Consider the following 16,325-nt stretch of genomic DNA (forward strand, 5'->3'; position numbering starts at 1 on the left):
ACAGAAAATGCGCAATATGCATTAAACCAAAATTTGACTGGTGCAAAAGTATGGGCACCTCAACAGAAAAGTGACATTAATATTTAGTACATCCTCCTTTTGCAAAGATAACAGCCTCTAGTTGCTTCCTGTAGCTTTTAATCAGTTCCTGGATCCTGGATGAAGGTATTTTGGACCATTTCTTTCTACAAAACAATTCAAGTTCAGTTAAGTTAGATGGTCGCCGAACATGGACAGCCCGCTCTCAAATGATCTGAAAACAAAGATTGTTCAACATAGTTGTTCAGGGGAAGGATACAAAACGTTGTCTCAGAGATTTAACCTGTCAGTTTCCACTGTGAGGAACATAATAAGGAAATGGAAGACCACAGGGACAGTTCTTGTTAAGCCCAGAAGTGGCAGGCCAAGAAAAATATCAGAAAGGCAGAGAAGAAGAATGGTGAGAACAGTCAAGGACAATCCACAGACCACCTCCAAAGAGCTGCAGCATCATCTTGCTGCAGATGGGGTCACTGTGCATCGGTCAACAATACAGCACACTTTGCACAAGGAGAAGCTGTATGGAAGAGTGATGAGAAAGAAGCCGTTTCTGCACGTACGCCACAAATAGAGTTGCCTGAGGTATGCAAAAGCACATTTGGAGAAGCCAACTTCATTTTGGAAACAAAGATTGAGTTGTTTGGTTATAAAAAAAAGGCGTTATGCATTGCGTCCAAAAAGAAACAGCATTCCAAGAAAAACACTTGCTACCCACTGTAAAATTTGGTGGAGGTTCCATCATGCTTTGGGGCTGTGTGGCCAATGCCGGCACCGGGAATCTTGTTAAAGTTGAGGGTCACATGGATTCCACTCAGTATCAGCAGATTCTTGAGAATAATGTTCAAGAATCAGTGACGAAGTTGAAGTTACGCCGGGGATGGATATTTCAGCAAGACAATGATCCAAAACACTGCTCCAAATCAACTCAGGCATTCATGCAGAGGAACAATTACAATGTTCTGGAATGGCCATCCCAGTCCCCAGACCTGAATATCATTGAACATCTGTGGGATGATTTGAAGCGGGCTGTCCATGCTCGGCGACCATCTAACTTAACTGAACTTGAATTGTTTGTCCAAAATACCTTTATCCAGGATCCAGGAACTGATTAAAAGCTACAGGAAGTGACTAGAGGCTGTTATCTTTGCAAAAGAAGGATCTACTAAATATTAATGTCACTTTTCTGTTGAGGTGCCCATACTTTTGCACCAGTCAAATTTTGGTTTAATGCATATTGCACATTTTCTGTTAGTACAATAAACCTCATTTCAATCCTGAAATATTACTGTGTCCATCAGTTATTAGATATATCAAACTGAAATGGCTGCTGCAAACACCAAAATATTTAGAACTAAAAATGATTAAGATTAAACTTTTTCATAGGACTTTTTCATAGGACTGTAACTGCCCAATCCCCAGGTGGCATTGATTCCCCCACCTACCATAGTACAAATCCCCTCACCAACCACACTTCAGACTGTCCATTCTCATCTTTTGAACCTGTTACAGAAGAGGAAGTATTGCAGCTACTTTCTTCATCTCGCCCTACAGCCTGCAGCAGTGACCCCTTCCCCTCACACCTTCTCCAATCTCTGTCGCCTGCTGTCACGACTTACCTTACTAAAATATTTAACCTCTCTCTCTCTCTCTCTCTCTCTACTGGAATGTTCCCATCCTCCTTCAAGCATTCTGTCAGAACCCCGCTATTGAAAAAACCCTCCCTGGATCCGTCCTGTGCTGCTAACTATCGACCCATCTCTAACGTCTCCATCTCTAAAATCTTGGAACGCCTGGTCTATTCTCGTTTAATCTGCTAACTCTCTACTTGACCCCTTACAATCTGGTTTCCACTCTCTGCACCCTACTGAAACGGCCCTCACAAAAGTCTCCAATGATCTCCTGACGGCTAAATCCAATGGCGACTTCTCTCTTCTTATTCTTCTGGACCCCTCTGCAGCTTTTGACCATCAAATTCTCCTCACTATGCTCCGCTCAGTCGGCCTCAAGGACACTGCGCTCTCCTGGTTCTCCTCTTATCTCTCAGACCACACTTTCAGTGTATGATTTGCGGGCTCTGTTTCTTCCCCTCTTTCCCTTGCTGTTGGGGTTCCTCAGGGCTCGGTCCTAGGCCCCCTGCTCTTTTCTCTCTACACAGCCCCCATTGGACAAACCATCACCAGATTTGGCTTCCCGTACCATCTTTCTGCTGATGACTCCCAATTATACACATCTTCCCGTGACATCACACCTGCACTAATACAGAGCACCAGCGACTGACTTTCTGCTGTGTCAAATATCATGTCTTCGCTCTATCTGAAACTAAATCTCTCTAAGACTGAACTACTACTGTTTCCACCATCTAATAGATCTGTCCCCGATATATCCATTGCAGTCTCAGGACTAACTATAACTCCTAGGCAGCATGCCCGCTGCCTCAGGGTTATGTTTGACTCAGACCTTTCCTTCGCCCCCCCATGCTCAATCACTTGCACACTCATGTCACCTCCACCTCAAAAACATCTCCAGAATACACCTTTCCTTACCAGAGATACACTAAAGACACTTATTGTCTCTGATTCATTCTTGCCTTGACTACTGTAACGCCTTACTAAACTCTTCCCTCTACAATCTATTCTAAATGCAGTGGCCAGGCTCATCTATCAGTCGCTACAGTGATGCCTCTGGTCTGTGCCAGTCGCTCTCCACAATGCTGCACCTCCCTTCATTTCCTCCATCTCTGTCTACCGCCCAACCCGTACTCTCCGTTGACTCAATGACCTAACTCATCCTCTATTATCAGAACTTCCCACGCTCATCCTCTATTATCAGAACTTCCCACGCTCGTATACAAGACTTCTCCCGTGCTGCACCACTTCTCTGGAATGCTCTATCCCCGGACAATCCGATTAACTCCCAATTTCTACAGCTTCAAACGCAAACTAAAGACACGTCTTTTCAGACAGGCCTATCACAATTCCTAATGTAAACCCTTCCGTACCGTAATTAGAATTCCCAAAATTTAACCCTCTGTTCCAGCTCCCACATTACCCCACATGATGTGATGCCATTTCAGGCTAACTTTATATGTCCAAGCACCATCCACGTTAAAGGACACGACTGGTGACGGCTCAAAAAGTTTTAATGTTTGTGTAATGACAGTAAGGGCTCGTTCACATCTGCGGCCCGGCACTCCGTACTTAGGTTTCCGTTTCCTGCCTAAAACACAGGCAGGATACGGAAACCTGCAGGAGTCTCTCTCACCCATTCATTTGAATGGGTGAGAGAAATGTCCGGCCGTGCGAGGCGGTGAGCGTTTTAGGCTCTCCGCCGCGAAACCGAGTTTTATAATCCAGACACAGAGTCGGACATGCAGTACTCTGTGTCCGGATAAAAAAATCCGGTTTCGCGGCGGAGAGCCTAAAACGCTCTCCGCCGCTCACGGCCGGACCCAGTCTATGGTTTCCGTCTTCTGGCATGCAGAAGACGGAAACCATAGAACGGAGACCCCAAACGCAGGTGTGAACCCAGCGTTACCTCTATTACAACATTATCTGACCACTGTATAAGCAATGCTCCCTGCTACCATGCTACCACTTGTGTCAGCCCCTCTACCTCATAGATTGTAAGCTCTTGCGTGCAGGGCCCTCAGTCCCATTGTGTGAAATGACTTTCTTTATAATGTATCTTTTTGTCTGTATTTGAACCCTACAAATGGTACAGTGCTGCGGAATATGTTGGCGCTATATAAATAAAATGTATTATTAGGGCTCATTCACAAGTGAACAAAGGGACGGATTTTGACAGCGGATTTCGCTTCAAAATCCGTCCCTTTACAATGGTGGTCTATGCAGACCGCTGGGCTTCTTTTTTCCACTAGCAGCGGGCTGCTGCTAGCGGAGAAAAGAAGCGACATGTCCTTTCTTCAGGCGGAAGCCGCGGCACGCTGGACCGTGGCTTCCGCCTAGCGGCAGCACCCTCCTGTGTCGGCTCATTCATTTGAGCCGAAATAGGAGGGGAAAGCCGCAACCGCGATAGTCGCGGCAGGCGGGTGCCGCACATGTGAACTAGCCCTAATTATGCTTTCCAACCAGGATTGCTGACATGCATATCACTGAAACTAAAATTCAGTGGCATGGCTTGGCATGTCAATAGGAGAAATTACATGTAAAAAAGGATGTTTTTAAAGAAATAAAAAAATAAATAAATCGCTCATTATAGGGGATGGCCACTTTCAGAACAATATGAATTCCTCACAGTTTTCTAGAAGAAAACAGAAGAGAGAGCACCGCGCGGCACCTTGTGCATTACCCTTTTAAAGTGATTCCACAAAGTATTATTCAACATATAATCACCTTTAAGCGCTGTGAAGTGATCACAGCACTCAAATATCACTTCATAGACAAAATGGCTAGTAGCTGGCAGATCTTAACCGTGAAAACACGTATGCATGGTACTATACAGAAAAGGACCTATCCAACCAACTTCTACAGAAGTATCAAATGGATAAAAGGATCCGCGCTTACCAACCGTAGTTCTTGTTGCATTCGTTTATTAAAGCCTCACACACAACGCGTTTCGAAACCGGAAGCTGGTTTCTTCTTCAGGTGCACAAAGGACATAGATGTCCTTTGTGCACCTGAAGAAGAAACCAGCTTCCGGTTTCGAAACGCGTTGTGTGTGAGGCTTTAATAAACGAATGCAACAAGAACTACGGTTGGTAAGCGCGGATCCTTTTATCCATTTGATACTTCTGTAGAAGTTGGTTGGATAGGTCCTTTTCTGTATAGTCACAGTTTTCTAGATCTCAGCTTCCTGTTATTTATTCTGCCTACTTCTAGTGGATAAAAGTCTGACCATGGTCATGTGAGGTACAGTCTATCGTCATGTGATGACACAGAGGTGCACAGCTCATTATAGTCACAGCACAGTAATCAGACCTCTTCCTGGTAATGATCTGCACACCTGTGTGCTCATCACATGACCATGGTCAGACTTTTATCCACTAAAAGTAACAGAATAAATGATAGCAAGCAGAGATCTAGAAAAGTGTGAGGAATTGGTAAAGAAAGTATATTGGAAAATTGCAAAACTTTTTTATAATACAGACAATAACATTAGTCTATCAATATAGGTCTGAAAGTGGACAAACCCTTTAATTATAATCCAGCAAAAATGTTCAATTGGTCTTGATTTTGCATGAAAGATTACTGTGTCACAAGGCAAAAATGATAACTAAGTGGCTCAGTGAACAAAATATTGCAATTTTGTGAATGCTTTCCAGATCTAAAACCTATTGAGAACTTATTATCAATACTCAAAATGTGCGTGGACAAACAAAGAAACGGTGATAAACCCCAAGCACTGATTAGGTAAGAACTGCCATCAGTCAGGATTTGTTCCAGGTGCTGATATCTAGCATGCCAGGGCAAATTGCAGAAGTTTTGAAAAATAAGGGTCAACATTGTAAATATTGAATCTTTGCATAAACTTTATTTATCAATAAAGGTTTCAGTAATTGGGCTTATTAGAACATGTATGTCCTGCTAAAAATTCAAAGTAAAGAACATGCAAATAAGAACTCACTGGTAGAGCTTTAGAACCACCTTTTGGAAGGTAGTTCCTTATAGATCAATGCATTGTTTTAAAAAAAAACCTAAGCACATAATCTGGGAATAACGCCAAGCAAGTACAAGTCCTTAAAAACTAAGAGGGTACCATCACAGTACACCATATGGAATACAGGAATATAAAACTGTGCTAGTACGAAGAACAATTTGTGTGAGAAAAATTAAGACCACCTATGAATTGAAAAATTAAAAAAAAAAAAAAAAAAAAAAGGGTTGTGGCTTTTGGAAGATGGTATACAGAGTTTAGCACTTCTCCCTATGAACACATTCTCTGCAATCTTTTCTAAGGGTCCCATCATTTTAGCCCAGGCCAGTTTCATTAGTTTGTTTCTTAACTAACCTGTTGAACCTCAATTCAAAAAAAAAAAAAAAAAAAAGTCTGATTTTCTTTATTTGATTTTTAGTAAATGTATTAATACTTTTGTCTTTTTAAATTTAATTCAGTGACCTTTGTGAGGTTTCCTTACTTTAACAGAAGAGTACCAGCAATTTACCACCATACTCATAAATTGCCACAACTCCTCTTAATGGACAGGCAGAGATGTAATAAGACAAGTCTCTGCACAGTGAGAGGGACGACAGAGGTGGTTTCATTTTGACTAGTCTCCCAAATAAAACTGCAATAAACATTATATTAAAGTCCACTAAAACAGCTAAGTTCACCAGGCTCAATGAATAAGTTTATATGCATGGAAGCCTCCTAGTAGCTACTGATCAAAAGAAAAAAAAAAAAAAAAGTGTCAGGAACATCAGATTTCAGCATGGCGGATTCCATGTTCACACAGGCAACAGCCTGGCAGAGGTGTCTAGCATAAGTGAATTTGTCTCCTACATTGAAAAAAACACATATACTTGGACAAGATATTAATGCAACAACAGCAGTCATTGGAAAAAGCCTAATGTCAGGCATGGGTCCAGTCTGACAGGCAGATCCTTACATACATACACACACAGGATTTGACTTGAAGATGGAGATCTTAAATCCCTCAAAGCTCTTACTGTACTATTGAAAGGGGGAGGGGGGGTTATCAGAAAGTTTATGTCTGGAGAACCATTGACTACATTTATTAGCAGTTGCATGGTTATAACACATGTTATGGGCTGATGATCCAGTATGCTTTAAATGCAGGTATAAACCTTTGGAGCCATCAGCATACTCCACTCACTTCCAAGGGTGCCTCTAAGAAGAGCAGAGAAAGTAGGCATGCTGGAACTTTTAGTTCCACGGCAGTTGGCGTGTCACAGGTTGTCTACCCCTGCTTTAAAGGGGCTCTATCAGCAAAATCATGCTGATAGAGCCCCACATATGCGTGCATAGCCTTTAAAAAGGCTATTCAGGCACTGTAAAAGTTAAATTAAACTACCCCGCCGTTTTAAAATAATAACTTAAAAAAGAATGTTATCTACTTACTGAAGGTGCACGCTGGGCGGGCATTCAGGGTGCGCCGTCTTCTTCTTCCCCGCCTCTTCTTCCTCTGACGTCTTCGGGTCCCGTCCTCCTCCGGCGCTTGCTCGCGGACACTGACAAAAAAAAAAAAAAATAGCCCGGGCGCATGCGCAGTAGCACGCGGCTTCTACTACGGCTACTGCGCATGCGCCCGGGCTATTTTTTTTTTTATCAGTGTCCGCGAGCAAGCGCCAGAGGAGGACGGGACCCGAAGACGTCAGAGGAAGAAGAGGCGGGGAAGAAGAAGACGGCGCACCCTGAATGCCCGCCCAGCGTGCACCTTCAGTAAGTAGATCACATTCTTTTTTAAGTTATTATTTTAAAACGGCGGGGTAGTTTAATTTAACTTTTACAGTGCCTGAATAGCCTTTTTAAAGGCTATTCACGCATATGTGGGGCTCTATCAGCATGATTTTGCTGATAGAGCCCCTTTAAAGGAAGAAATTGCATCTGGTACCAAGTACTTCAGATTATAGGAGGAAATTTTTAAATCTTTCAAGTGTGAAAAATTTAAAATCTTTTCATATATCTGCTGATAGATCAGTGAATCTTTGGAGGCTTGAGCTTAATGTTTATAAAACCCTTAGTTGATGTCCACATTATGGATTTTTCACGGCATAAAAGACCATTGCTACATGGCCATATAGGCTGTTAGATAATAAGCTATAATGTGACATTACATTTCAACACAAAATGGCACAGGATGTGCTTTTATAATCAAGTTACAGTAATTGTAAATGCAATAAAACGCTTGCGTGCACTTGACTTACTGCAGTGGCTATTCTAACGTCTATCGATCTGTACTAGAGGATGAATCATCAAACGTTAATCCATATCTTTTTGGGGAGACTGTAAATAAACACAGTTTACTACAACTTGTAAAAAGGTGTTTTCCATCATATATAGATCACAAAAATATTAACTTTACTACAATATAATTACTAATTCTGCAGTTGGTACTTTAGTTTTTGTGTACTGTAGAATATATACAGTTCAAGGACACGACACAAACCTACTAGCAACTTATGGTGATAAGGGGAGAGAGCCTAAGGCCCCGTTCACACGGGGCAAGAGGTGGCAGATTTTGGCGCGGAATCCGCCACCTCACAAGAGCGGTTTATGTAGACCGTTAGCGCTCTTATTTCCATGAGCTTCATGTTGCTGGACAAGTATGTTTATCCCGAGGACGACAACTACCCCAAAGTACTGACGAAACAAGTAAGACAACTGCCTGCAGATCACTCAGCTGCCTCTTTCATTGCAGAGTAGATAAGCTGACAGGCTTACCAGTCACTGGGTGAGGACGCCATCACGCCTGAATCTTATTACAAGGATACCGTATGCAGACTTCACTAGTACTGCATACAGGCTCCATATATAAGCACAAGCTGTCTGCACATCTTAAAAGAGGAGGAGGACAGATGAAAATGCAAACCTAAAGGAAGGAATAACTGAAAAATGACTAAAAAAACCTTTCATATTTTTCACATGGCCAATTTAAAAAAATAAAATGAGCTTTAAATACCTGCATCTGGCCACTTCTTTTCCAAGGAGCGAACAGTCTGGTAGTTTGGTCTGTGCCTACTGTTATAATAAATTCTCCATCCGGATCCCACTTCAGTCCTTGAACACTGTTGAAATGTCCAGAGATCACAACCTGAGGAATCCACTCCTCCTATATTATAAAAATAAATAGATAGATAGATAACACAAAAGGGATTGTGACAGCACTAACCAAAGAAAATATCTTTGCCCATATATCTTACAAATGTCAATATATTTTATCAATTTATTTTTACACAAAGAATCGGCTCTGCAAAGATCTTGAGAAAGGATGAAGGTTCTTTAATAGAGGTAAAAAAAAACAAACAAAAAAACACCCATCATCCCTTAAAACAGGGGTGGGCAATTAATTTTCCCATGGGGCCACATGAGAAATTGTAACTGTTCTAGAGGGCCATGCGAGTCGTGGCAAATTTAGTTCCACCCACTTCTCTGCTGACTCCGCCCATTCTCATTTTTCCCATGTGCCCCACAAAGTAAAATCCTCCTACACTCACCCTAATATTATACACCCCCACATTATAACGTTTTCCTCCAAATGTCCCACAGCATTAAGTCCCTCTCCTGGTGCCCCAGTATAAACCAGCAAAAGCTAGAGGGGACATTATACTGGGGCAATTACCCCCCACGGTTTAATACCCTCCTCCAGCTGCCCAAGTTTAATGTCCCCCCCTACATGTGCATTAAGTTTAACTGCCCCCCTGCATCTGCCCCTCGTTCCCCCCTCTTGCTCACACATGCTGTCTCTTCTCTCTTTATCATCCAGCAGCCCCCATAGCCGGGGCTAATATATATATATATATATATATATATATATACACACACACACACACACACACAATAGTATAGATAGTATACACACACACACTAGTATAAATAACAGCTCATCTAATAAATGATAGTTCCACCTTATAATAGCCCCCTCATATTTAACAGTTTCCACCATATATATAGAAGCCCATCCTTACATATAATATTTCCTCCCTTATAAATAAAATCCCCTTAAATATAATAGTTCTCCCTTGTATAGTGTCGGACTGAAAGGCCTTAGGCCTACTAGAGGAACTTGTTCTGGGGCCCTACCCAGTAACTTCCTGCTAATAGCCTACACCATGGCTCCTTCACTGAAATCTTACATATGTACTGACTATCTGGTGCTACTGAGTATGTTCCCAGTATAGTTAGCTCCTATAGTATTGTGCAGGCCCCAATAACTGAATGGCCAGTTCATACACAGCACTGTATGAGGAATGAAATAGCCGTGGAGCACTACACGTATGTGAAAGATTCCTGCCAGCAGGAATTTTGAGCCCCCCCCCTCCCCCCCAACAGTGTAATGCTCCACATGGTATATAATGCACCACAGTGGCCCCACATGGTATAAAATGAATTAAATGGTGCTCTGAGCTCCACACAATATAATATGCTCCCCAGAGCCCCAACACAGTAGACTACTCCACAGTATCCAACACAGTACAATATGCTACCCAGCAGCCCCACAATATAATATGCTCTACTATGCACACAATAGTGCCCCCCCCCACCCAATATAATGCTCCACAGTGGCTTAACACAGTATAACATGCTTCACAACGGCCTCCACTTCACCAGTGCAATGAATGCATCTACCAGTACTGCTGATAGAGGCGCTTATTGTAGTTACTGATGCCCTGGGAAAAACGTGGCAAGCTACATTTAGTGCTCATCACTCTGCTCTGGGCCTACTGTGATCTTAGCACTCAGAACCAGGAATCAAAGAGGAAGTTAGGAGCAAAGCGGTGAGTACTAAATTCAGCTTACCATTTGCTCCCCAGGGAAGCTGGAACTGCAATGAGCACCTATAAACTGATGGAAGCACTTATCCTGCTTGTAAAATAAGGATGGCATCTGGGTGAGCATGGGGAAGCATGCAGCAATGAATGCTGTTTACCACTCACTTCTCATGCATGAATGAGTTTTGGGGGTACTGAAGGCAATTATATTACACATAGGGGTCATTATACTACATGTGGGGCACTGTAGGGCCAATTATAGTAATTACTAAGTAATTGGTTGGGACGTTTGCTCATCAAGGGGTATTTCGCTTGAATGGGTTGAAAAACATTGACATAGACCAATGTGTCCTTAACTAGTCTGCAAGAAATCCCAAAAAGGCACTGACAATGTTTTCACATGCTAAAAACGTTGACAGCTTGTCCTTTTCTGCAGAAAAAAAAAAAAAAAAAAAAAGGCCCACTACACCCTAGGACTTGGCTTACAGGACCAGGAAACACCAGCTTAGACTTTAATTTTGTGATATCTACACAAAAAGCAACTTTGGTCCTTACAATTACCAAGGAAACACCGAACACCCGAACAAGGCGTCCAAACAATGGAAAGGGTAAATGAGAGACAAATAAACCCGGATTGCCTAGGCAGTGAAGAGAATGCTCATGTGGATGCTTGGAGTATAGGCAGAAAGATGATAAGATGATCCTTGTTGATGTGGAAGTAAAGAAACCACCTTAGGCAGAAAAGATGGTGGTAAACGAAAGATAAACTGGTCCTTGTTGAGAACAATAAAGGGAGGATACCAGGAGAGGGAAGCCAGCTTGGTGACTCTGCAGATGGAGGTAATAGCCACCAGGAAGTTGACCTTCCAGGACAGAAGGCGAAGAGAGATATCCCACAAAGGCTCTAAAGGAGGAGCCTGAAGAACCTCAAAGGTGAGAATAAAGAGGACCTTTAATGTCCTCCTGCATAGGTGGTTTTATATACCGCTAGAAAGCAGACAGTGCGTTGAATTCAAAAGGGTGTTCTTGACAGTCTAACTGGGATGTGAGGAACACCTCCCCCCCCCCCCCCCCCAACAGTACTCGGCCCTATACGAGGAACACCCCCCAGTACAAGTCTATGGAGGAGTATTGTCAGGAGGGGCATTCCTCACAGCCCAGTTTAACTGTCAGGAACGCTCTTCTGACGTGGGCACATAACGGGAAAGCCTACAGTGTACTGAATTCAGTGCACTGTCTGATTTCTAACGGTATATAAAACCACATGTGCAGGAGGACATGAAAGTTCCCCTTTAAAGGTCCCATCATTTCACAGGAGGACATTAGAAAGGAATACAGTGCGCCAACTCCCGGTAGGAAAGTCTTCACCAGAGGCTGAAAGGACAGAGTCTTCTGAAAAAGAATGGGAAGGGCAGATACCTGTCTTTTAAGAAAAGAAAGACCAAGACCCAGCCCGGACTGGAGAAAAGTCAGGATCCTGGGAAGAGAGAATGAGAGCGGATGAAAATTGTTGCTCACACACAAGTGGACCTAAGCCTTCCACGTGCGATAATAGATCTTAGCTGACTGGTGTATCTGGGCCTTGAGCATGGTCTGGATAACATGCTCTGAAAATCCATGATGACTCAGAACCTCAGCTTCAACAGCCACAACGTTAAATGCAGCTGAAGTAAGTTGGGGTGGAAAAGCAGTTCATGAGACAGAAGGTTGACCTGCAGAGGAAGACGCCAAGGAGCATCCGCCAGCAGGAACATGAGGAGCCAACAGGATGGTGGGAACCCCCTTGGTCTTGAGTTTCTTGAGAACCCAAGGTAGAAGAGGAAGAGGAGTGAACAAGTACAGGTCCCACACCACAGTCTAGCAAAGATCATCAAAAAAAAAAAAATCAATTTGGGGTCAGTCAAACCTTATAAGGCACTGGAGGATCTTAATAATTCTGGAGCATCCAGAGGAATTGATTAAGCAATGTGAGCCCTAATAATGACAATGGGGGGATTTTATTAACATCTTAGCCTACTTTACAGAAAATTATGAAGTAATCAGCTTAAAGTGATCTGCAATTTAATAGACAGCAAAAATGTTCCCTTAAGGGCTGCAATTTTCAGCCTTTAACTTTATCATAGGCAAACAGCATGCTGAAAGGTGCAGGGCATACAAGCTGAAATGAACTGAAGCAGTGCTGTATATCGGCACCATGTCGCTTTGACAGCAGGCAGCTCATAAGTTTTCTAAATAGAAGAAAGCAGTGCCAGTTGGACTTCTGCTGCAATCAGCTCTAATGTGCTGCAATTCTGATTGCCATCTGCCCTGCACTGATTAGCGCTGCATCCCCACAAAAGGAAGATCATCTTCTGAGGAGAGAAGGCTGACGTCTCCTTTTGTCTTACAGTTTTAATGACTAATTACAAGTTCTTCGGTAGTGATCTTGCCATGCTTCTAATTTTATGACTCATACAAACATATTCAAAAAATAGTACCCATATAGTCCTTGAAGTAGAAAACACATGTAGCCTACATTCTGCCCTACATTGAAATACTGTAGTTGAAGACTAACAATGAATACAGAATGTTATGGGCAAATTGTTAAATGCATGTTTTAAGCAATGTATAAAATAAGGTAATTTCACTGGTACCTGTAACCCAATGTCATGAATAATAAAATTAATCTAAACATATTTACCAATTTCCTTTCATGGATGAGATGAGAATAGCCCTCTCTCTACTTCCTCAGATTTCAGTATTAACATGATTTACTGTTCTATGCCAGAGGTTCTAAACCCACAGGACATGTACCCACAGGACATGTGCTGTATTGAGAAGCACTCCCAGGCCCCCACCAAGTATGAATGCCTACACACTACCATGGACACCATCCTTACTTTACAAGCTCAATGGGCACTTCCACAAATACTGATGGAGGCACTAATAGCAGTTACTGGTTCCCTAGGGACTAAGTGGCAGGCTGCATTCAGTACTCACCACTCTTACTTCCTACTTCAGAGTGGTGAGCATGGAGCAGAATGGTAAGTAATTAATGGGCTTACCATTCGCTCTGTACTCACCAAGTGTGGGGGCACTAAACATGTGGCAGCTCTGTGGGACCATTACACTACAAGTGGGGCATTGAGAGAGACATTCTACGGAGTGCGTGCGCTATTATATTACATCTGGGCGCCGTGAGGATGCCATTACATAACTGTTGATGCAATTCCAAACAAAGCCTTATTTTGTTAATACTTATAAATGATCGCTACTTTGGTAGTACTCTGTTGGGACTTTTTTTTTTTTTTTTTTTTATTACTAGGGGGTACTTCAGTTGAAAGGGTTGAGAAATACAGAAGTAAAAGTAACTCCATAGCTTCAGGAGTTACTGTAACTCCCAACCATCTCAGAAAGGTAGAGAAAGGGCTATTTAAATGTCAGCCACGGGAGAAGCGTTTAATAGTTACTTACAGTACCAGATCAATCATATGAAGTGCATTACACGTGTTCACATTTGCTTCTTCAAAGATAAAAACACAAATATCTTACATGTTTCTCTGGATTCCGACTCCACAAATGCAGGGCTCCATGAAACGCATGGGAAAGAATCATAGATTTATCTGGGCTAAACTGACATCCATAAAATCCTAGCGTATTTCCTCCAACTTCTCCAACACGAACCTTCAGTTAATAAAGGGGAAAAAAAAAAAAAAGAGAAAACATTATGTATTTCTTGAAAAAGTAACAGATGAAAAAATTCTCTCTGATAATAAATATAATAGGAAACCATTTTAAATGGCTGTCCATTAAATTCTTTCAATATCTGGACATAAAGTACATATGTGACAAAAATTATTTAAGCAGGACAATTTTGTCAGGATTAACCATCAGTATTGTTTATGGAGGCTTTCAGAGAGGCCTTAATAGCAAGATGGCGGTAAAAAGCAAGCTGACTAAAATAGACATGTATACTGTGTATGCATGTTTAGGCTGGCATTATCTATGACTGACGGGAAGTTGGTTTCTCATTCTCTTGGTAGCTTTAAAGGGGCTCTATCATTGGGAACTGATCATTGGGATCAGTGCTTAACTAAGCACAGCCTTGCATAGCCTTTAGAAAGGCTATTCCACATGTACAAATGTCGAAGTTTCGCTAATTGCGAAACGATGGGAGTGGTATACCTCCTCAGCTGCCCATGCTCACTAAATTATATGGGTAAAACCAAAAGGCAGCTGAGGAGGAGGATTAAGGATCACATTTGTGATATTGAGAATAATAGAGACACATCAGTGGCTCGTCACTTCTGTAATTTTCATGCATGGAACTTAAAGTCCAGATTATGGAAGTGGTGAGACCACCCCCAAGAGGAGGAGAATGGGATAATTTTATCCTTAAAAAGGAGACGACGGATTTATAGGATGGACAGTATCTCGCCGAAGGGTTTAAATGAACAGTTGGATTTTTCATGTTTCCTTGAATAGACGTGGACAGGTTCAGGGGGTTTTCCCGCTTCAGATTTAATATGCATTTTATTTAATATAATTTTTTTATCTAATATGAGGCAAGGTAATATTGGGCAATTCTCAATTGTGCGTTCGATGCACGGCAACTATTGGACCGAAAGATATGGATGGGCGCGGAAAGAAGTGTAAATAGCTGGAGCAAGGCAGGGCAACTCACTGCTGACAGTCTAGCGGCGGTCCTGCCGGCGGTCAGTGTACCCACCGCTGATTTGTAATACAGCAGTTGTTACTGCTATGCAATTGTGGGAATCTTGTAGTATGACCCCTGATGATTCTTTCCTTTCAAACATGAAACGCGTAGGGTCAGTGTAAATAGTTTATGGTGTGTGGCTCACTCACTGAATCTGAACAGGAACCTGACCAGTGGTACCTCCCCTCTCTGTTGGTGTGGCATTAGGCCAGTAACCTCGGAGGTGTGGGGGAGATATCCACGGAGTCCTGCATATGTAGGTTCTGGTCTGATTAATGTTGAGTCTAGCGCACATCTTGATTGGAATAGGGAGGTAGCAAGATATACTCAGTAGGGTAAGAACCTGAAACAGTGTCCCCCCCTTTCAAGACTTCCCACTTTATGTCAAATTGGCTTTTGGTGTGAAACATGTTTTTACTTCTTTTTCATGTTTTATTTATGGGTAATCTAATAAAAGTGAAGTTTTAAAATATTTATATATTCCTATGGTGGATTAGTCAACCCCCTTCAGTGAATTTTGTACAGTAGGAAGTTAATCTATCTAGCTAGCAAAGAAATGTTGTCGTAATCTCTTTTTAATGTGAGTCTCATAGGAATGAATAAAGAAACAGAATTTTTGTCCACACAAGATAATCAGTTGCACATTGCTGCATTGCTGGTCACATGACACAGCTGAGGACCAGAAGGAAATGGATAACTTACAAATACATCTATTGGTAAGAAGACTAGAATTTAAATCAAATGAAGGGCTAGAGAATATTTTTTGTGAGAATGTTTCTTTTAACTTAACATTAACCATTTGATGTACATATTCTGCATGCATTTTTGGATTACCTGACTGATGTATAGTGTATGAAAAAGAAATCTTACACATCCATATGCAATATTTAACAACTAATACCACAATTTGATAAAAGTCTGGCAAATTTCATTAATTTGGAAGCTGGCAGATTTAATAAAACATACAAATATTATATTATGTAAGATTTATATCAATATTTAAAATATATTATGATATAAAGAGACTAGCACCATTTCAGGTTGAGGGCTACCCCAGCCTATACAAAAAAAATTGTGTTATATAACCTAAAATTAAACTTGAGGGTTCTTTGTGCTCTGCAAGGGGCTCAGAGGCACCACCAATCTTGTATTTTGACCTCAGTCTGTTAATGTAGGATGGC

At 41.9% G+C, this 16,325-nt stretch overlaps 1 protein-coding gene across 1 annotated transcript in view; it reads right to left on the minus strand.

Annotated features, from left to right (window-relative positions):
- Positions 1–16,325, minus strand: part of ELP2 (elongator acetyltransferase complex subunit 2) — a 116,299-nt gene that overhangs the window by 49,692 nt on the left and 50,282 nt on the right. Inside the window, exons 11-12 of the mRNA XM_075271001.1 lie at positions 13,980–14,111; positions 8,639–8,788 (exon numbers count right to left, since the gene is read on the minus strand). Coding sequence (XP_075127102.1) covers positions 8,639–8,788; positions 13,980–14,111 — 282 coding nt within the window. The remainder of the gene's footprint in view (positions 1–8,638; positions 8,789–13,979; positions 14,112–16,325) is intronic.

Source organism: Leptodactylus fuscus, chromosome 4, assembly GCF_031893055.1.
Source record: "Leptodactylus fuscus isolate aLepFus1 chromosome 4, aLepFus1.hap2, whole genome shotgun sequence".
Taxonomy (NCBI): Eukaryota; Metazoa; Chordata; class Amphibia; order Anura; family Leptodactylidae; genus Leptodactylus; species Leptodactylus fuscus.